Consider the following 22,555-nt stretch of genomic DNA (forward strand, 5'->3'; position numbering starts at 1 on the left):
TGAGTCCAACCTAATGAAGGCTTTGTGGTTCTAGTACTGATGGAAACCCTGCCAGCACATGCTTAGCCTCTCATGGTCTGAGGAGCCTTGGCGGGAGGGAGAACTCTGTCGGAATTTCTGTGGGAGACTCCAGTAGAGCCTCCAGTGACCCATCCTGCCTTCAGATGTCCAAGGAAGGAAAAGGCCCCTCCCATGTTTCTATTTCTCTCTCTTTTCCTTTTTCTTTGGTCCTGGAGACTGAAGCCCGGGTTGGGCATGGGAGGCAAGCACTCTACACTACCCAGCCCGACTATTTCTTGTTTTATTTGTTGTTTGTTTGCAATCCCAGGCTAGTCTCAAGCCCCAAGTATAGCTGAGGAGGGCTTTGAACTCATGGTTCTCCTGCCTGCACTTTGGGACTACAGGTATGCATCACTATGCCAGGCTGACGCAGTGAGCTCTCCCAATGACGCTGTATCCCCAGTTCTGTTTCCATGTTTGGGTCAACAAAATGGAAATAATGGTACTCACTTTGTAGGGTAATTCTGAGACCCTGATTCAAACCAAACAACAACAAAAATATCTTTCTCATAGCTATTTTTGAAACAGTACATTTATTATCTGTAATCACATACTGTGCCACGGCACACAGAACTTTCCCTTGTACAACCATTCCAAATGAAAGACTGGAAAAGGAGAGATATATACTAATTTGTTTGTTTGGTTTTTTTCTTAAGTTTTAAGCCATGTAAACAAATTATCTATTTAAAGAAGAAGATACATACAAATATTTGAAAGCAAAATTAGAGGAATCTCTTGTTTAGACGCACATCTTTGAGGGTGCTCTATGTCCCTTTTTCTGCAGCCATCGGTGACTTCTGACTTCCTGCTGCTCTTAGCATGGCCTTTCAGAACAGCTGTGAGCAGCAGCCTCTGTTTTTCCCAGAGGCTGTTGGGCTGGGCAGCCTTTCTGAAGCGGCTGGTCCTCTTCTAGCTCTTTCCTGTCCTTTTCTCCCTTTTCCAGAAGCACCTGGGAAGCTTTGACTGTTTTCCTCGGCCTGCTGGTGTTATCCTCCGGCAAGGCAGCACCCCACCTTTCTGCCAGCTCCACTGCTGGCCGTTCTTCTCCAAAGAAAACAAAACTACACAAAGCCTCCCGTGCTTTCCTAGACTCTACAAACCTCAGATTTGCTCAACTCCTGGCCTAGAGTAGAGCGTCCCCTGTGTACAATTAAGCAGGAGAAGTCAGTTTCGAGACACAGCTCTTTGGTTTCATTTCGTCCGACTCGATCAACTGGGAACGCCGGTCCTCATAAAATATCTGGCACTGTGGAGAGTCCCACGGGGCAGGCCAGTTTGTGTGAGAGTCTGGCCTCTTAGAGAGCCCCAGTAAATTTCCATTCGGTATTTCAGAGACTGGATCTACATGGAATATGCATTTGCAGCTGTCTGAGGCCGGGGGTTGGGGAAGAGAAACACGAGACTCAATTCCTGCTCTCAGGTCTCTGTGAGGATTGTTAGGATACCTTCTGTTAGCTATCACTGTCTGAAGTCCTGTGCTAAAAAAAAAAAAAAAAAAAAAAAAAAAAAAAAAAAAAAAAAAAAAAAAAAAAAAAAAAAAAAAAAAAAATCCATTTTCAATATCCCAATCACATCACCAAGTTGTAGATATTTTCATAGTTAGCCATTTTATGGTTACCACACTGTGTGTGACAATATAATTTATGGCCATGGCTTTCTCCCCTCCCACCATTTCTTTCTAAGATAGGGTGTCACCATGTAGTCCCAGCTGGCCTAGAACTCACAGAAATCTGCCTGCCTCTGCTTCTCTGCACCTCTTCTTAGTGTTTTTGGGGAAATAGCTTTTATACTGCAAACATCACAGATGGCTGAAGTATAAACTCCCAGTCACACCACCCTTGGTAACTCATTAAACCTCTCCGGCGTTAATTTAGCCCTGACAGGCATAGCTTGCAGCTTTTAGCTTTCCTTAGCTGCAATTCTGTTAACGTGTGTGATCTGAGACCTCTGCCAGGTGTGCTCCATGAGGTCTGAAAGCAAGCTGCTTCCCAGATGCTAAGTATAGCCAGACCTCAGACATTTAGAACAGTCCTGGTTGTGCCCTCCAGAGAGGATGTGCCCCAGCGCTTCCTTCCCTCGAGTGCTGTTAGAGTGCTGAGGACAAAGAGCAGAGGACCCCGGAGGCCGCAGTTCACTCTCCAACACACTCACAGGGCATAGCAAAGCCAGTCAGAAGCAACAAGAAGCTTCCAAGGAAGTGACTTGCACTCACCCACACAAAACTCACAGACAGAAAGAAAGAACCTGGAGTCTGTTGATGGTGGCGCACGCCTTTAATCCCAGCACTCAAGAGGCAGAGGCAGGCAGATCTTTGTGAGTTCGAGTCCAGCCTGGGCTACAGAGTGAGTTCCAGGAAAGGTGCAAAGCTACACAGAGAAACACTGTCTCGAAAAACCGGAAAAAAAAAAAAAAAAAGAAAGAAAGAAAGAAAGGAAGGAAGGAAGGAAGGAAGGAAAGGAAGGAAGGAGGCTGGTGTCACTCAGGTTTCCTGTCAGGACATCCTGGCTTGAGACACTGAAAAAGTTAACTGAAAGATGGGAAGATGCCAGAAGGTGGCCTTGGGACACACCGAATCTGTCAAGTTTACAAAACACAGTTCAACAGCAGTTATTAACCCTCAGTCCCACCCTAGTCCCTAGTCCCTGATGCCCAATGCCTGTAATTCCAGGACTAGGGAGGATGAGGCAGGGCTGTGAGTTCTGGGCCAGCCTGGGCTACACAATGAGACCCTGTCTACAAACCAACCAACCAACCAACCCAAAATCAAACAAATAAAAACTAAATAATAGCAAAACCAACAAACAACAAAACAAAACAATTCCATAAGGACAGTTTTTCTTTCATGAGGGCATAATCTAGACCCAGGAGCCTGGTTGAAGGATCTGTGTGTGGATTATGAGTAGATCTGACGCTGTGTTAAAGAGTCATAGACAACATTTGTCCTGGGGATGCAGAAAACCTGGGTCCAAGCCTCCCTGTACAAGTGGCAACTTCCCACCACCTATGGGTCCTGCATGCCTCCCACCTGGCAAAGAGCAGGGTTGGGTTATTCACTATGCAGGATAAGCATAAGAACCTAGGGGTGCTGGGACCAAGGGGTGATCCACTTTGGGCTTGTCAGTCAAGTGCAGGGACAGACAGGGCTCATCTACTCATTTACCCAGTCACAAATCACAGCTTCAGCAGACATCACAAACACGTCATACCTAGGCTTAGAGCACTGTGGGAAATGCAAAGGAGAGTGAGCTTCAGTTCACTTTTCCTTTTTCTCTTTGGTGTTTTGAGATAGGGTCTCATTATGTATCCTAGAACTCAATATACAGACCAGGCTGGCATCAAATTCCCAGAGATCTGCCGGCCTCTGCCTCCTAAGTGCTGGGAGTAAGGGAGCATGGCGTGAGAGGGGAGGAGTGATGGAGACTGAGTAGAACTTAGCCTGCTGCGGGGGCTGTTTTATACTGCTGGGGTTCAAACCCTGGACATGGGCACGTACAGAAAGCACCCTACCTGTGAGCTGTGTCACTAATAGATTTAAAGTAACAGTACCAGGTACAGTTGTCAGTAAAACCTGGAGGAGCCCCTGAAAGGCTTTTTGTTTTTTTCTGAGACAGTCCTGTCACTCAGGCTGGCCTCAAACTCACTCTTGTTCAAATTTCTAAAGGTCTTATAATAAAAAACCTGGAGCCTGATATTGGGGTAAATGCTAAAAGATCAGAGAGACAAAGGAACAAGCTACTGCCACATCTTACCTCTAGGACTCCTCAGCCTGAAAAGGCCTCAGCCGACAGGCCTCTAGCCAAATGAGCTTCCTCAGCCAAAAAGGCTTCAGCTGAAAAAGCCTCTGGCTGAAAGGAACTCTTCTGACGAAAAGCCTTTAGTTCCTGTCTCCTCATGCCTTACATACCTTTCTCCACTGAGCCATCACTTCCTGGGATTAAAGATGTGTGTGACTTCCCACATACTGGGATTAAAGGTGTGAGATCTCAAGTGTTGGGATTAAAGGTGTGTACCACCACTGCCTGGCTCTGTTTCTCTCCTAGACTGAGTCAATCTCATGTAGTCCAGGGTGGGCTTTGAACTCACAGAGATCCAAACAGATCTCTGCCTCCTAAGTGCTAGGATTAAAGGTGTGTGCCACCACTGCCTGGCCTCTATGTTTAATCTAGTGGCTTGTTCTGTTCTCTGATCTTCAGGCAAATTTTATTAGGGTACACAATATATCACCACATTTCCCTTTTTTCTAAAATAATAAAAGGTTATAACTAATATAAGAAAAACTATATACAATAAGTATATACAATATATACAGTCAAGAATTACATTAACAATGTCCAGTCCACAAACATTTGACAAATTCAGAGAAAATATTCCATTATCTATCTTATTTTGGTGAGTTCAAAATGTACCTAATTCACTTTCTATCCTAACTTGTATTACCAACAGAATAATATATTTTGATGTCTTTCAAACTTACACACTTTACACCTCTATAGTGAGTTTCTTTTCTGAATCTGTTAACAAGGAAAACTATAACTATCTAGTCTTCAACTCCCTCAGACACTCTTGAAGGAAATATTACCTAAGAAAGCAGGAAGTGCAAGCAGGTGACTTCCAAAAAATGTGAGAAATGACAGAAACAGCTTGCTGCCTGGACAGTCACCCAAGGTTCCTCTGCAATGTTGGGGCATCCATCTTTGGCCTACAGGCCTAGACTGACAGATTCATCTGTGAAGCAGGATTTTCTAAACGGCCTTCCTACCTTGTCTAGTAAAGGTTCAGCAGTCCTTTCTTTTGTGTGCTGCTTATCCATTTGGACAGCATACTGTCAGCAGCTGAGGCAAGGGCACTTTCTTGCCCAGTGGCTAACTTTTGCCACAAAGAAAGTAAACTCCATATGGAGTTTCTTTGATGTCCATCATCTTCTCTGAAGTAGATTGGTGCTGCCAGGAGCAGACACGTCTCATAGTCATAAAAAAAAAAAAAAGAATCTGTTATTAAAACATCTTAAATGCCATATTCTGTAGATCTCTGAAGTGTTTGTAGATGGCATGTCTATCTAAAATATATCTGTTTGACCTTGAAAACATACCTAACCTGACTGCAAGTTTGATTGTAATAGGTAACTAACTACTAACCTGCATTTCTTTATATCCTATTTAGTTGATAATAATAACTTTTAGGGGCTGGAGAGATGGCTCAGAGGTTAAGAGCACTGGCTGCTCTTCCAGAGGTCCTGAGTTCAATTCCCAGCAACCACATGGTGGCTCACAACCATCTGTAATGAGATCTGGTGCCCTCTTCTGGCCTGCAGGTATACATGCAGACAGGACATTGTATACACAATAAATAAAATTTAAAAAAAAAAAATAATAATAATAATAACTTTTAAGGACTAGCAATTTGCATTAAATTGTTAAATAAACTGTATAGGTACAATACCTTGAACAAGATTAGAAATATACATATTTTATAACAAAATCAATCTCAAATTTGTATTAATATACATAATTTGTATAAAATATACAAAAATCCAATCCAATGTAAAATATTTAAAACTAGTAGTTGCTTTTTAAATGGAGATTCAATAATCTACCTTTTTATCTTATCATATCCACATCCTCCCTTTTTTCTTTTCAGAATAGATTCAATAATCTACCCTTTTATCCTATCATTTCTATATCTTTTTTTTTCAGATTCAATAATCTACCTCTTATCTATATCCTGAAAAGAAAAATTTTGGGTTAATTGTCAAGTCCTGGGAGAATTAGCTGTATCATTTGTTGTCCAGTCTCAGCATAATGCGAAAGTATAGGGCTTGTCTCAAGTCCTGGCTAGAGTAGCCTGTGAGGCTGTATCATCTCAGCTAGCCATCTTGATATTGTCCTGAGCAGTTTGTAGTCCAAAGATGATCTTTGGGTGGTGTTTGTCAGCTTAGTGGCATTATCATTGCCCTGATGGAATCATCGTTGTGGGGTCCCATCATCTTTTTGAAGACTTCAGAGTCACTGTTAGGCCTGGTCATGGTTCGCTGCAGAAAACCTTTTTCTTTCTTCCTTCCTTCCTTTCTTTCTTTCTTTTTTTTTTTTTTTTTGTTTTGTTTGTTTGTTTTGTTTTTTGAGACAGGGTTTCTTCACTGTAGTTTTGATGCCTGTCCTGGATCTTGCTCTGTAGACCAGGCTGGCCTCAAACTCGCATAGATCTGCCTGGCTCTGCCTCTGAGTGCTGGAATTAAAGGTGTGCGTCACTGATGCCGTCCTTTTTCTTTTTTTTTTTTTTTTTTTTTGGTTTTTCGAGACAGGGTTTCTCTGTGTAGCTTTGAGCCTTTCCTGGAACTCGCTTTGGAGACCAGGCTGGCCTCGAACTCACAGATATCCGCCTGGCTCTGCCTCCCGAGTGCTGGGATTAAAGGCGTGCGCCACCACCGCCCGGCTTCCCTTTTTCTTAAGATGTCTCATTTGTCTAGTGTTCTTCAGATTCCTTAGCCTTCATTCTCCTAAAGACAGAAACAAAACCCTCCCCCAACCCTAACTTTGGGGAGTTTCCAACTCTAATCTTTATTAATTTTGATTTATGGTTTCACCTTAAAATTTTGTTTTATTTTCTAAAGCTGTTCTATCATTCAGAGCAGTATGTTTTTTTTTTTTTTTTTTTTTTTTTTTTTTTACAATAGGCATTAGGTTCTTTAATTGTTCCAGGAAGGAGTTTCTTCCATGGTGACAGAAAAGGACTGAACCGAATTTGACATGGGGACCTGTGAGAGGCCCCTCTGAGCATTTCCTCATGGCAGAGGTAAAGGATCACCTTGTCTGTCCCTTGTTGATCTACATTTGTTAGTCCAATGTCTGCTTTTGCCACACCTTCTGCATAATCCAGAAGGGAGGGGTGTTCTGTTGGAATTATTCCTTGAAAAAACATTGTTTTTAGGAATGTCCTGTTTACAGACCCTTTTTGGGTGACCTTGTTTACCGCAATTGAAACATCTGACATTACTATTTTTCTTTAAACCTCTGGAAATCACCTCTCTTATCCAAGCATCATCATGATCATGAGATTCCATATTTATTGTATCTCGGATACATTCTTCCAAGTGTGCTGATATCTTGCCTTTAATGGCCTAATTATCCTTTTGCATTGTGCATTAGCATTTTCAAAAGCCAGAGATTCAATTATTATATGTCTAGCTTCTGAATTTGGTATCATTCTATTTACTGCTGAAGTCAGTTTTTGTAAGAAATCAGTGAAGGTTTCTTTTGGGCCCTGTATAACTTTTGTAAATGACTAAATTTTCTTTCCTACTTCTTCAATTCTGTCCCAACCATTCCAGGCTGTCATGTGGCATAAAGCTAGGGTATGGTCATTATATAAAGATTCTCTTTGTATATCAGCATAATTACCTTCTCCAAGAAGTTGATCTTGGGAGATTTCAAGACATCTAGCCCTACTCTGTTGTTCAATGGTCTTAGCTTCATCCTTCCACCAGGTCCTCCACTGTAATTGGGGACCAGCCTCTAAGACTGCTATAACCAAATCTCTCCAGTCTGGAGGGATAATTCTAATAAAAGTTGACCACGACTTTAACATCTGCTTCACAAAAGATGAGTGGATGTCATATTGGGACTACTGCTTCTTTGAATCTCCGCAAATCTAATATTTGCACAGGAGTCCAGTCAGCTCTTATACAGCCTTGAGGATATCTATCACTAGGTAGTTCTTATAAGGTTACTGGATAGATTAAGGTTGGCTGTTTGAAAGCCTTAAGCTGTTTCTCTGTAACCTTATAATGCAATGTTAAGATTGGTTCTCCTTTAAATTCTTCTGTCTGGGTCTGAACACCTCTATGATCTGTTTTAACAAGTTTTTCTAAAACTTTTAGCTTGACACCATATTAACCAACTTTTTAAATGATAAAACAAAAATGATAAAACAAATAATATTTATAATTGATATTATATCTATCCCATTAACATTAATTATCCTCTCATTTAATTGTTCCATTTTCAGACCATTTAATGTATAGTCAAATAGAGATAAAATGCCTTCAATTGTAAAAATGTTTCTCATTTTTTCATGTGGGGAAAAAACTTCAACTAATTCTTCCCTTTAAGAAATCTGAATTGACTCACCAAATCTGCTGACTGTGATGACTCAGTGTGGTAGCAGCCTAAGGAGGGGGTTCAAGGAAAGCCAAAACCCACCAGGAGAGGAAAGAAGCGAAAGATCCAGCCGTCTCACAGGGAAAATGTGCGAAAAGTGGCTAACTCCTGTGGTTTTGGGGACCCAAAAGCCTATGGAGTTTGCTGCAGAGAGGCTGCAACAAAAACTTACCCAGTGGGTTAGGGAGTCCGGCCCAGGCAGGGTGGAGATTCTGGCCGCGTGTAGCTTTGGCCTGAGCCTGTGGCTTTTTCGTGAATTCGTGCCCTATGTTGGGTGTCAGATATTGCTTGAATTTCTAATAGGTTTTTTAATAAAAGCCTGGAGCCATCCTCCTGCCTCCAGCTCCTGAGTGCTGGGGGTGAGATCCAGGGCTTCATGCATGCTAGGAAAGTACTTAAATCCCCAGACCCACTGGGGATTTAAGGGGTTTAAGCAAGGGAAAAACATGAACTTGAAACAAGCATCTCATTAGTGGAATGTTTGTCTTAGGGACTCAAGGCCATGTGTTCAAGCCCTAACACCCCAAATTTACAGAACAGACAGTTATGGTAAGGGAAGAGTGTATACAGGAAGACCAGCTAAGCAAGAGTCCAGAAAAAAAATGCAGCTGCTGAATTAAAGTAGTGCTAATGGGAAATGGGAAGAAGTGGATCATGGGAGTCATCAGTTCAGTGGTGTCTTACTGACAGCTGCCAGTTTAGGCAAGCATGGCTGCTTTGGTGGTCTCTCATGGGTGCTGTCCAGACATGTGTTTAAAGCATTGGTTACCCTGCAGATGTGCTCTGGTCCTCAGACTACATGTTCCTGTGGTTGGGGACAGACCCCACACTTCCCAGTTTCCTACACCTCTTCTTGTGTGATTCCCAGGGAGTTCTCTGTGCAGAGGAAGGATGCAGGGAGAATCCTGTTTACATAAGGATATCATCAACTAACTTATTAAAGTGGCCAGCAAGGGAAGGGCCCAGCATCCTCTCTTTACATAATGTCTGCACCTGAAGGACCAAGAGAGACAAATTCAAGTCCTGTGTATGAGAGGAAGCCAGAACTTCACGGTAGAGAGCTAGAAGGCACAGGAAGAGCACAGTAGAGTCAGCTAGGATCCCATCTTCCAGTTCCCCTTCTGATAGGAGGCCAGTGTATTTCCTCCAGTCTTCAGGTAGGTAGGTGATACCAGCAATGTAAGTTACTAGGTAGAGTTTAGCAGACAGTCCTCCACATGTTGTGCAGTCCCGTGCTCATCCCCTACCCCCTCAGCTTCAAAGAGAGCATCTGGGACCACATTCAGAGGTCCTACCCGTGTAGACCCTGATGCTGAGTAGGGTGCCTCTTGGCTTTGTCACAGGATCTGTTGACACTAGGATCTACATTATCCCATATTTGATCTTTCCTGCTTTGTCCACAAACCTTTACTTCCTTGACCTTGTGCAGATGACAAAATGTCTGTGGAATGGCACTGGTGTTCATCTCTGGAAAAACAGACATTAGCATCAGAAGAAGTAGGTAAGGTGAAATGGCCTTCCAGGCACAGGCTGCTGAGAGCTTGTCAAGGAACTAAATGGCTCCCTGGGCCCCAGGGGCACAGTCTCAATGATGACCTCTCCCTTCCATGTCCCCAGCCCCACACCCTGGGCAGAACAATAGCTGAGAGCATGCTTTAGCTCTTCTCTTGCTCACTTCTGCCACAGCCCACAAAGTAACACTCATTCTCACAGAATTGTGTTTGCACACAGGGTGAAATTCCACTTTCCTGTCAACACACCTAGCTTTCAGGGAATGTGCTCCGGTTGGAGATCTTGGCTTCTTTTTCCCTCAGTGAGTCATCCTTACAGCACCCCTCCGTCCGTCCTGCTGCTTGTGGGGCTGCCTTAAGGTACAGGGGATGTTTACGCCCCTGATTCCCCGACACTGCAGTCAGGTATGCAGGGTACCTTTGAAAAACTGCAAGATATTGTGGCTGGGTCATCATGCCCACCATCCTGAGCTGCAGAACCAGGAGCTTAGGCTGCAGTGGTAGCTGAGTGGTAGAGCATGTCCAGAGAATGCACAAGGCCCTGGGACCATTCTCCAGCATTGCAGAGAATGGCAGAGGTTCCCTGCTGGCTAGAAGGTTCATATTTCAAAGGAACAGGGTTATAAAAATCGATGAATCTGCTTTAAGCTAGCCTTGAGATAATTATGATGCTGAGGATGTCCTTGAACTTCTGATCCTTCTGCTTCTACCTTCTCAGTATGGGGATTATAGGTGTGTGCCACTGGGTACAGTTTATGGGGTGCTGGGAGTCTAAAGCAGGGTTCTGTGCATGCTAAGCAAGCACTCTTACCAACTGAGCTACATCCTTTGTCCTCTACTCTGCTGCTAAGGCTGACCTCAAACTCAGTGGTCCTCCTGCCCCCGCCTCCAGAGCACTGAGATCAGTCATGAGCTGTCATACTCAGCTTGAGTTGAAACCACGGTGGCTGGGAAGTAGGTAGAATCAAACATATCTCCAATCCCAGCTACCTGGACAAGAGACTGAGGGCTTCCCCTGTGCTGTCTTTTGATGCAGTCCTGCCCACCACCAAGAAGGCCCACATCCTGCTTTAACAATGGAGAGGGAAGGGCTCCACACTTCCTCCTGCTCCCCACACCGTCTGACTGTGTGACGGTGCATCTCATTCTCATGTTCTCTTCTGGCTCTCTCCTCATAGGGACAGAAACATTTTGGGAACAGAGCTCCAGTCAAAGCCCACCCCAATGCCCGACAGTCAGTCAATGAGGCCGTTTCCTCCGGCTCTGGAACGACCACTTCCCTCTCCCACTACAGCCACGTCTTTCCACGCACTTAGCAGCTGAGAGCTCGGATGACCACGGGTCTGTATCAGTTCCAGTGGCAGCTTTCCCAGTGTGGTGGTAACAGTCCCTTTCCACCTCCGGATACTGTGTCCATCTGCAACTCCTCCCCCCGCCGGCTCCCCTCCCTGACCCAGAGGAGCCAGCCTGTGCCTCCATCTAGAATTTCCTACTCTCTGCCTTGTACTGCTATCACTTTCCTTAAAGTGTCTGCAAGAGGCTGACGGAAGACACTGCTTCGCTTGCCCCGGGAGGCTTTTTGCTTCCCCTCTGCCCTTTCCCACAGCTCCTCAGCCAGTCTGATTTGAAGGGCCCAGATGTGGCCCTGATACTTTCATGCTGGTCCAAAGTGAGGAAAGTGTCTATTTAGCAAGTTCACAGAATTGAGGCAGTTTCTAACACAAATGAATAGTCTTAGGTACATACAGATGCTCAAACCCTCGACAGTCCGTTGCTGAGGGCCTGTGCCTGTAGGTCTCATGACAGCTGACTCAGGACAGGAACCGCTGCTTTTCCAGGAAAGGCAGAAGGAAAGGACTCCTTCCATCTACACAGGTTCTATCAACCAGGCTCAGAAAGTCTCTGAGAATGAAACAGAAGCCTCTGGCATAAAGCTTGGGCTCCTAAGAACCACTACAAAACACACAGCCCTTCAACTGTCTGCCTGGGATTTTTCTCTGTGCCCCAGCCCCACCCCATCTACCAAGTTCGCCATGAAGGGGAAGTCAGGATAGTGCATACCTGCAATCCCACCACCAGGATGGCTCAGGCAGGATCCTGCGTTTGAGGTTAGCTTGGGCTATATAGTGAGACACTGTCTCAAAAACCAGACAACTGGGGGAAACTGTCAACTCAACCTTATGCTGGTAGTTTTATCTCCAGTAAGATCTACGTACAGGCTGCTGTTCTCAGAGCACGGAGCAGAGTTCCTCTCAGAAAGCACTGTGGGTTTGTAGGAGACACAGGAACCCTTCCACTAGCTCACCCCGCGGCAGGCCACAAGCGGGAGGGCTGCTTCCCTCCGGTTTTTCTTTTAACCTCAAATACTGTCTTTCATCTGAAACCCAAAACGGCCTTGTACTAATAAACATGACAGGAGTGGCCACGAGAGCACATGGAGTTAAGGTTACAGCTAACTCACACCCCCAGGAGGTCCTGGGGACTCACCCCAGAGACCCACCAATAGAGCTGGAGCAGTCTCCAAGACCACAGCTCAATGCTCCTGCTGAGAGGAGAGGGGATGTACTGTTCTCAGCTAAGAGCATGGCTCCCAGACCTTACCTCCCAACTTTCTGAAAGTCAGGGATTGTGGGGGAAAGTTGCCTTACATCTTAATGTTCCAGGAGACAGTCCTGTGTGACCCTGTCTGCCAGGCCTTGCTCAAGCTACCCAGCCTGGCTTGCCTCCGGGGACAGGCCATCTTCCCACCAATGCCTTGGCACTGTTGTAGAAGGTGGGCACTCTAGGGGGGCAGGAAGGGCGTCTCAAGGCCACTGTGTGTGCTGTGCCCCCAGGGACAAGGACTTAGGCTGGTGTTAGGGTAAACTCTGGTCCCCACTTCTGAGTTCTGAGCAGGTCCCACGTTCTAACCTCTTTGTCAACCGGAGGACTTGAGGCTTACAGGAATGGGAGAAGCTTCTGCTAACTGCCAGGGCACAGGAACACAAAGCCTTCGTTCGGTTGAGGTTGGGGAATGACTGCCCTTAGAAACAGAACACTAGACTACCAAGTGTGTGCGGTACTGACGCAAAGCCAACGCTCAGGTGCCCATCGCCCTGCTCAGGGCCACTGGTACCGGATGGCCAGAACCTAAACCACGCTTTGGTCCCGAGGCGGTCCTCCGGTTAAAGGAAGCCGGATGTGGCTGACTGCCGAAAAGTCCACGGCAGGAAGGAGCCACAGACCCACCTTGGGGGCCTCAGGACTGCGCCTGCGTTGTAAGAGGGGGGAACAGGGCCTCTAAGAACCCTCCCATTCTCCCCCCTCCCGTTCTCAGACCCTCCACTTCCACCCCGCTTCTCACCCTCTTCCCTTCAACACTCCCCCAACTCTTCCGTCCTCCCCCTCGCCTCCACGCTTCCTTCCTTCCCCCACGGTCCCCTCCACTCCCTTACCCATCCCCCCCTCCCCATTCGTCTCCTCCCCTCCAGCTCCGCGGTCGTGGGCGCCACGTCCCCAGCCCCGCCCGCACGAGCTTCGCGGGGAACCCCGGTGACGTCACCACCCGCTGCTGCGCCCTCCTTCGCGCGCTCTCCAGAAAGGACGCGAAGGTGGTGACGTGTCCGGAGCGCCAGCGCGGCTGCGCACAAGGAGGCGCGTGATTAAGTTGCGGCGCCGCCTGGCGGAAGGACCGCGGCGGTGTGGCCGGGGACGATGCGTGTCGGCAGCGCGGTGGCGTCATCCCGCGGGGCCGGAGGACCGCGTGCTGCGCCGACCTCCCCTGGGCCAGTGTGGGCGGAAGCGTGGCTTCATGCCCTGAGTTACTTGGTCTGCTGAACAGCTTGGCCGCGTCGCGCTCCGAGTCATGAGAAGTTTGAGGACCGGGAAACATGAAGATAGGAGACTGTGTACTTTGTCTTCTACTGAAAACGTGTCTGAGGAAGGAACAGAAAGTACCACCTCTGGCAATATGAGCGGTTCCCCATGATACTGTTTCCCGAGAAACTGGGACTCAGAGCGTTGATTTTTTTTTTTTTTTCCCCCTCTCTTGAACTAGTCCATTTGTAGAGTCGCTCTCAGGAGGGCAGGCCAGGCTGCAGCCATAGCTTATGGACCTCCACCTCCAAGTCGGAGTGGGGAAGGCAGGGGCAGGTCAGCACCCTGTCTTTTGAAGTGTAGTCTTCTGCATAGCACTTCATGCAGTGTCAGGGTGCCTCCTAGAAATGCGGGTCTTGGACCTTTACCCTGGAGCTTAGAATTCAGATAAACGTTCGCTTTTTGAGGCAGGCTCTCACCTCAGCTGGCCTGGTACTGGTAGACTAGGTTGCCCTCCAAGGTGTGCACCATTATGACTGGGCAGAATATGCATTTCAACTAAGATCCCTGAGTGAGTCCTATAAACACTGAAGTTTGACATAGCAAAGCTACTGTACTGTGCAGCAAGCTTTACTATGGCAGCTGTAATACTAGAGCCATAGGCCTTCCCCAAATTAATTGTGGAGACAGCCTGACAAATTTGGCCTCAGGGCTTCTAAGGCCTGGCCACACCCCACATTCTCAAGGTGCTTGTCCAGCCTTATCTCCATATAAACAGTTCTGATTCTTTTTTTCTTCCTAAACCAGTTGGAGCTGGGTTTGTCATTTATAGTTGGAAGAGTGCTATCAGGTCTACTTTTGGCATCCAACTGTTCAAAGACAATGATTGTAATACATTCCTATCGAGGGGCTGGAGGCATGATTCAGCAGTTGAGTACTGGCTGCCCTTCCGAGGATCCAGGTTCTCAGCACCTACGTGATGGCTCCTGACCATGTCTAATTCCAGTTGCAGGTGCTCCCCCCCCCCCCCCCCAGACAAAGTTTCTCTGTGTAGCTTTGCGCCTTTCCTGGAACTCACTTGGTAGCCCAGGCTGGCCTCGAACTCACAGAGATCCGCCTGGCTCTGCCTCCAGAGTGCTGGGATTAAAGGCATGCACCACCACTGCCGGGCTTTGCAGGTGATTTAACAACCTCTTCTGATTACCCAGGGCACTAAGCACCCACGTGGTGCTCATACACACACAAGCAAAACATGAGAGGAAAAAAACCTTTCATATCAAACCAATATGGTCTTTCAAGTAGAAAGTATACACAGAAGTAAACTAAACATAATTTTGTGTAGATAGAGCCAGATCTGTAGCTTCAGTGCGGCTGTTTAACTTTGCAGGAGGAGCAAGGCCTTGCATTCCAGAGAAAGATGAAGACTCAAAGAGACGAACTGGAATATCTAAGGTGTAAACACAAGTGCGGGCAGGTGTGTAGGAAATATTTCCTCCTCTTCTAGAAGGGAAGTTCCCACTTCCTCCACCATCTCCATTCTGTGATGAGTGAACCCAGAACTAGGTTTTGAATTTTATCAGCTGCTCTTTTTTGGCTTTTGGAAACAGGTTCTCACTATGTAGCCATGGCTGTACTGGGACTCACTATGTAGATCAGGTGGGCCTCAAAATCACAGAGATTGGCCTACATCTGAGTGCTCAGCTGCTCAAAATTTGAAGAAATTGTAAAATCATGACAGCAATGGTACCATCTGGAAAAACTAGTGACACTGTTTTATTTGCTATCAGGATAGAGCATTAGAGCTCTCAGGCAGACCCTTTGCATTCTGCTCTGCCCAGGGCATCGCTATCATTTTACACTGTTGGCTAAGTTCCAGAGCTGCCAGCTTCTTAGAGAATTACAGAAAATGGGCCAGCTGCAGGTGACTCCATGAGAACGCCATGACCTGGACTGGGTTAGAAATAAGTGCCTAGTTTATAGTAAGACTGTACACAGCAGTGCCAACAAGGCTATGTACAAGAGTTTCTTCTACAGAACCCACATGGATGCTCTGAGCAACTGCACCTTAGCTAAGTGCAGTTTATTAGCAGGGGCCATATTAAGTGCTACTAGAATTTACAGTGGTCAGGGGTGGGGATGTGCAAACTGCGCAAAATAACTCGATTTGCCTCAAGGGAAAGTGACAGTGGTCAGAGGGGCCAGCTCCAGAGGCTGGTCCAGGGGTGGCCTTGGGTCTTGGTAGTCAGCCACGTGTCCATTCCGGTGGTGACCATACTCAAACTTGATTCGAAGCTCACCAATCTTGGATTGTGGGAGGATGTCTGGGATCCACTCAATAATAAAGGGTGTTGGCTCCTTTTGATCTGGGGAAGTGTTACCTACAGAGGGAAAAAAGGGAGACTAATTAGTATGGGTCCACCTGATTTTCATAAGACTATTCCTTTGTTTTTTGGTTTGTTTTTGAGACAGGGTGCTATGGAGCCCAGGATGTCTTCATACTCACTGTGTAGTATACAGTAACTCTAGGTCTGGACTGGCAAGATGGTTCAGTGTAAAGGCACTCGGGGCACAAACCTGGCAACCTGAGTTCACTCCCCTGAACCTACATAAAGTTGGATGGAAAGACCCAGTTCCAAAGTTGTCCTCTGAGCTCCATATACAAGCTGTGGCACACGCACAACTCCTCCAACTTTACACCCGCACAGAGACACACTATAACAAGAAAATTAAGAATGATTTGGGAGCCGGGAGGTGGTGGCACACGCCTTTAATCTCAGCACTCGGGAGGCAGAGGCAGGTGGATCTCTGTGAGTTTGAGGCCAGCCTGGGATACAGAGTGAGTTCCAGGACAGGCTCCAAAGCTACACAGAGAAACTCTGTCTCGAAAAACAAACAAACAAACAAAAAAAGAATAATTTGGAGCCAGGCAGTGGTGGCACACACCTTTAATCCCAGCACTTGGGAGAAAGAGGCAGGTGGATCTCTGACTTCAAGGCTAGCCTGGTCTACATAGTGGGTTCCAGGACAGCCAAGGCTACATAAAGAAATCCTGCCTAAAAAAAAAAAAAGATAGGCCAGGTGTGGTGGCTCATGCCTTTAATCCCAGCACTCGGAGGCAGAGCCAAGGGGATCCAGGCCAGCCTGGTCTACAGAGTGAGATCCAGGACAAGGCACCAAGACTACACAGAGAAACCCTGTCTTGGGGAAAAAAAAGAGAAAAGAATAATTTAGGTTTTATTGGTGTTGCAGGCTAGACTGACAGCTGGATATGGAATGAAATGATTTCTTTTGTCAGATAAAGATGGAGAGTTTAGCTGGGCACTGCATTGCCAGTAACCCCAGCTCTTGGGAGGCTGAGGCATGTGGATTACAAGTTCAAGTCCACTCTGTAGAAGGCAAACAAAACAGCAAGTCTTTCAGGAGAAAAAGTTCAAACAAACAACAACAACAAAAACTATGTAAATAGGGGCTGGAGAGGTGGTTCTGTGATTAAGTATTTGCTGTGTTTGCATTGGCCCTGGTTCCTAGCAGCCACATTGGCTGGCTCTCAACCACCTTGTAACTCCAGCTTCAAGGGAACTTCTGATGGCAACTGAGCACATAAACACATTTTAAACCTCTGTCAATGGAAGAAGAAAGCCAGAGGCCCTAACAGTAATGCACACACGTATACTCTTCCTCCCAGCATTCCGGCTCCAGAGGCTACTGACACTCCATGGAGGTAGCCTTTCTGAGCCCATCCCTCACTGTCAGCTGTCCCCCCTCACACTGGCCAGGAAGGAACCACTCCCATGAGGAATCTGAGGCTGGTGACACGGGGTTGCAGAGCTCTGTGCATCAGGTACCATCTGCTATGACTTCACTTCAGTGTCAGTGAAAGTAGAAATGCTGAAAGCTGGCCAGGAAAACCACACGTTGACTGGTAGCCTCTGGGGTTAGTGTGTGACCGGTGGGCTGAATGGTAGGTGGAGGGCACCCCACTGGGCTCCGTTACCAACCCTTTCATTCACAAATGGTGGCTGTGTGGGAAGGCAGGAAGAACCCTATCCCTCCCATTTGTGCCCAGGTGGAACTTGTACCAACCAGAGAATAAGCAGCCCCAATCTCTGCCCTTTTGAAAGTCTCACACACACCTGTACACACCCATGCAGCAACTGGAAAAGCATGATTAAAGCTGACTAGCAATGGCAGAACATTCAGGAAGGTGAAGTCCACATGAGGAAAGCAATATGGATGGGTAAAAAGAAGAAGAACCTGGTAACCCACATGCTGGGAGTCTGAGTTTTGTAACACATTTTTTTTTTCTTTTCTTTTTTAAGACTGCTTTTCTGGGGCTGGAGAGGTGGCTCAGAGGTTAAGAGCACTAGCTACTCTTCCAGAGGTCCTAAGTTCAATTCCCAGCAACCACATGGTGGCTCACAGACATCTGTAATGAGATCTGGTGCCCTCTTCTGGCGTGTAGACATACATGCAGGCAGAACACTGTATACATAATAAATAAATAAATCTTATAAAAAAAAGACTGGTTTTCTCTGTGTAGCCCAGGCTGACCTTGAACTCTCAGAGATCCACCTACCTCTGCCTCCTGAGTGCTGGGACTAAAGGCCCAGGATGTTACCAAAATTCTAGTGCAGATATATTTTATTCTATTTAGCTTTAAATAAGAAACTGGACTGGGTTTAGTGGCCCACATCTTTACTCCCAGCACTCTTTGGAGGTAGAGACAGGTGGATCTCTGTGAGCTGGAGGCTAGCCTGGCCTATATAAACAAGTTCCAGGACAGCAAGTGCTACATAGTGAGACCCTGTCACAAGAGCACTGCAAAAGAAACAGAACAAAGCCAACCAGGTGCCTTAGTGGGTAAGGGTACTTTTCAGGGAGCCTGAGGACCTGAGTTCAATCACCCAGGCCTCACATGGTGGAAGGAGAGAACAAACTCTTGCAAGTTGTCCTTTATGTTTGGTAGTGCTCTCTACCCCACCCCCAAATACAGTAAATGTAAAGGAAGTAACAAAAACAAAAACAAAAACCCCCCACGGGGTTAAAGAAAGAAGAAAAGGGAAAGCACCAGAGGAGTCAAAGGAAGAGACAGTGCTGCTGCTGTAACTATTAAAGAGTTCAGGGCCAGCCAGGCCACTCAAAGGGTGAAGGTGCTTGCCAACAAGCCTGATACCTGATTCAAGTCCTAGAACCCTCACGTTGGAAGGAGAGGACCAACCCCTCTCTCTATGCTCACTGTGACATGCACACTCCCCTCCCGAAATAAGTAAATAAACATGTAGCACATGGATGGCTCCCACCCCCCAGGCACACAAAATAAGTGAAAAAACAAAACCAAACCACTGCTGGCTTTATGACATAATTCAGAATAACCAGTGACAGCAGAGCCAGGCGAGAAGAGAAACCAGCAAGAGAGGGACAGGTTCAAAGACAGAATTCAATCTGTCTGCTTCCACCACACGGTCCAAACTGCTACTATGCCGAAGACTGTGGTACTGCCTAAGTGTCTACACAGACTAATGCCTTTCCCACGGGCAGCAAGAACACAACCAAGTGCGTTTACTTTACACAGGGTCTGTGTCACCTTGGCTGGCCTGGAACCCACAGATCTACCTCTGCCATCTGAGTGCCAGGATTCAAAAGCCAGCCACCACACTTGGCTTAGTAAAAGTTTGTTTCTTTTTTGTTTAAGACAGGGTTTCTCTGTGTATCCCTGGATGTCCTGGAACTCGCTCTGGAGACCAGGCTGGCCTTGAACTCAGAGATCCACCTGCCTCTGTGTCTCCTCAGTTCTGAGATTAAAGGCAGGTGCCTCCACTACCTAGTGTAAAAGTTTCTTATATTAAATACTGGAAATCAGCCGGGCGATGGTGGCGCACGCCTTCAATCCCAGCACTTGGGAGGCAGAGCTAGGCAAATCTCTGTGAGTTCGAGGCCAGCCTGGTCTACAGAGTGAGTTCCAGGAAAGGCGCAAAGCTACACAGAGAAACCCTGTTGGGGGGTGGGGGTGGGGTGGGATTTATAAATACTGGACATCAACCAATAACCATCTGGAAAAAAAACAGAAGATGGCTGGCATATTAATAACATACAGAAGAATAAACTCCAGAGGATCAAACATTTCCATGTGATAAAACATGTATAGATTGCTTTTGAAAAATTTAATATTATGAGGCAGGAGAGATGGCTTAGCAGTTAGAGAGTATATTGCTCTTTCAGAAGATCTGAGTTTAGTTCTCAGCACTCACACTGGATGGATCACAACCATCTGTAACTCCAGCTCAAAAGGTGTCTCTTCTGGCACCCGTGGGTACCCACACACATGGCAAACACTTACACAAATACATACATATAAAAGTTTCTTTTTTGGCCAGACGCACACCTTCAATCCCAGCACTCGGGAGGCAGAGCCAGGTGGATCTCTGTGAGTTCAAGGCCAGCCTGGTCTACAGAGCGAGATCTAGAACAGGTACCAAATCTACACAGAGAAACCCTTTCTCAAAAAACCAACAAAAAATGCTGGGAGGGGGTGGTGGTGGTGGTGGTGGCAGCGGTGCACGCCTTTAATCCCAGCACTCGGGAGGCAGAGGCAGGTGGATCTCTGTGAGTTCGAGGCCAGCCTGGGCTACAGAGTGAGTTCCAGGAAAGGCGCAAAGCTACATGGTGAAACCCTGTCTCGAAAAAACCAAAAATAAATAAATTAATTTTTTAAAAAAATAGAAGGGCTGGAGAGATGGCTCAGACAGAGGTTAAGAGCACTGGCTGCTCTTGCAGAGGTCCTGAGTTCAATTCCCAGCAACCACATGGTGGCTCACAACCATCTATAATGAAATATGGTGCCCTCTTCTGGCATGCAGATATACATGCAGGCAGAACAGTGTATACATAATAAATAAATAAATATAAAAAAAAATAGAAAAAAAACCAGAAAAAAATAAAAAGAAAAAAATTCCTTTTTTAGAAGGACTGTCGAGATGGCTCAGCAGGTAAAGGTACTTTCCACTAAGCCAGATGACTTGAGTTCAATGCCCAGAACCTACTGGAGGGAACTGATTCCTCTAATCTCCACATACATGCTGTGGTGGATGTAAACACACATGCACATAAACACAGATACATAAATGTAAAGAAAAAAATTGAAAACTAACATTGAGTATAAATCTGGACAGTGGTGTAAGATCAAGGGGGAAAGTGGCTAAGGTATGAGTCCATGTTTCCGTTCATGTTTGATGTAAGGAGTCTAGCCAGACATGCTATCACATACCTTTAATCTGAGCACTGGGAGGCAGAGGCAGGCAGGTCTCTCTGAGTTCAAAGCCAGCCTGGTCTATGTTAGGTCTCAAACCTGGGAAAAATGGCTGGGGTGCCTATTTAACATATCAAACTGGACCTGGCTGCCAGGTTTTCCCACCATCTTTCGGTTCCTACCTACATACAGGGTATGGCTGGCATACCCACCCCCTACCCTAAACTTCTCCAGCCCAAGGGCTAGGCTGCTCTTCCCTATATAATCCAGCCATTTTGGTTACCCAGCCCATTCTCTACCCTGTACTCTCCTGGCTTCCCCCACATGGGCCAGCTCAGGGTCATGTTCACTCTGGATTCTACCAAATGTCCTTACCTCTGGTTATGCTCTCCCTTTTATCTACAATAAACCTTCTCCTCCACTATACCTAGGGACAATCATGTCCTACCTTTTTATTTCTTCTTCTTTTATTTATTTATTTATTTATTTATTTATTTATTTATTTATTTATTTATTTATTTATTTATTTATTTTGACAGGGTTTCTCTGTGAAGCTTTGCACCTTTCCTGGAACTCACTTTGTAGACCAGGCTGGCCTCGAACTCACAGAGATCCGCCTGCCTCTGCCTCCCGAGTGCTGTTTATTTCTTTTTTTTCATTCAGTCTACATGTTGAGTTTCAGACCAGCCAGGGCTCCACAGTGAGACCCTGGTGGGTCGGGGTGGAGGGAGAGTGGGGTTTACATGAAAATAACTGTGATGCTGCTGTGAGGAGGGAGGGCTACAGGGGTTCACTGCTTCTTTCATGATCTGTCCATGGTTCATGTATTCCAGCTGCTGTTCAGAAAGCACCAGCTCAAAAGAGACAAAAGCCTTTTCTCAGGTTCCTACAAAATGAGTGAATGTGCTTTGATTAAAGACGAGATCCAGAACTTCTGACAGCACCGAAAACCGGCGACCCTCGGGGGAAATGCTTCTGAAAGTCACTTACCAACTTTGAGGAAGGTTTTCAGCTCCAAAGGTCTCAGCACTGGCTGCTTCTCTATTCGGCCGTAGGTTTCTGCTATGCTCTCTACTTCCACTTTAGGGCATTTAAACAGCTCGTAAGTCCCATCCCGGTTCTGGATAAAGCTCCGTGTGATTTCCAGGGGCATCTGGACACAGAGACAGATAACAGAGACATAGAAAACTTGACATACGTGCATCTTGGGTGCCATTAGGTCTCTCAAGATTCTTTTTATCTTTTAAAAATATCAATCTTATTATGTGTATGTGTGTCAATGAAAATCAGGACATGACTGCTCGTATGTATGATTGAGGAGAAGGGTTTTGTTGTAGATATGAGGGAGAGAACAGCCACAGCTATCTGTAAGGGTCCAGTCTGAACCAGGCCATGGAAGGAGGGATGGGGTGCAAGAGTACCAAAGAGCACATGGAAACGAAGAGAACCAAGATCAGAACCAAGAGAGTGCGTAGCCAAAGTGGATGAGTTATATGGAAAAGAAACTGGAAGAAGGGAAGCCCAGCCCCTGGCCTGGAGAGTTTAGGGTAGGGTGGTGGGAAGTGTTGGGAGGAGCCTCAGGTGTGTGTGGGGTCTGGCAGTGTGTATGTATGCCTCCCATGGATGTGGGCACCTGAAGAAACCAGCAGGAAGCATGTTGGATTCCCTGGAGCTGGAGTTACAGTTACATGGCAGTTGTGAGCGGCCATGTGGGTCCTCTGGAGGCACAACCAGTGCTTTTAACCTCCGAGCCATCTCTCAGCCCCATGATATTCTTTTTATTTTAAGTG

General features: G+C 46.4%; 1 protein-coding gene and 3 long non-coding RNA genes across 5 annotated transcripts in view; 2 read left to right on the plus strand and 2 right to left on the minus strand.

The window, feature by feature from the left end:
* Positions 1-574: 574 nt before the first annotated feature.
* LOC131905979 (uncharacterized) lies at positions 575-5,239 on the minus strand. The gene is made up of 2 exons (XR_009378083.1): positions 4,820-5,239; positions 575-1,533 (listed from the first exon to the last, which is right to left on the minus strand). It is a non-coding gene; the product is annotated as an uncharacterized LOC131905979 (long non-coding RNA).
* A 7,396-nt stretch (positions 5,240-12,635) lies between these two features.
* LOC131905980 (uncharacterized) lies at positions 12,636-13,708 on the plus strand. 2 transcript variants are annotated; one of them, XR_009378084.1, is made up of 2 exons: positions 12,636-12,981; positions 13,195-13,708. It is a non-coding gene; the product is annotated as an uncharacterized LOC131905980 (long non-coding RNA). The 2 variants fall into 2 exon arrangements; XR_009378085.1 differs by having other exon boundaries at positions 13,545-13,708.
* A 1,860-nt stretch (positions 13,709-15,568) lies between these two features.
* Positions 15,569-22,555, minus strand: part of C3H2orf42 (chromosome 3 C2orf42 homolog) — a 31,868-nt gene continuing 24,881 nt past the window's right edge. The window contains exons 8-9 of the mRNA XM_059258135.1: positions 21,756-21,918; positions 15,569-15,897 (exon numbers count right to left, since the gene is read on the minus strand). Of these exons, the coding sequence (XP_059114118.1) occupies positions 15,689-15,897; positions 21,756-21,918 (372 nt within the window). The 3' untranslated portion in view covers positions 15,569-15,688. The remainder of the gene's footprint in view (positions 15,898-21,755; positions 21,919-22,555) is intronic.
* LOC131907152 (uncharacterized) lies at positions 19,896-22,026 on the plus strand. The gene is made up of 2 exons (XR_009378305.1): positions 19,896-19,988; positions 21,599-22,026. It is a non-coding gene; the product is annotated as an uncharacterized LOC131907152 (long non-coding RNA).

This window comes from Peromyscus eremicus, chromosome 3 (genome assembly GCF_949786415.1).
Source record: "Peromyscus eremicus chromosome 3, PerEre_H2_v1, whole genome shotgun sequence".
Classification (NCBI taxonomy): domain Eukaryota; kingdom Metazoa; phylum Chordata; class Mammalia; order Rodentia; family Cricetidae; genus Peromyscus; species Peromyscus eremicus.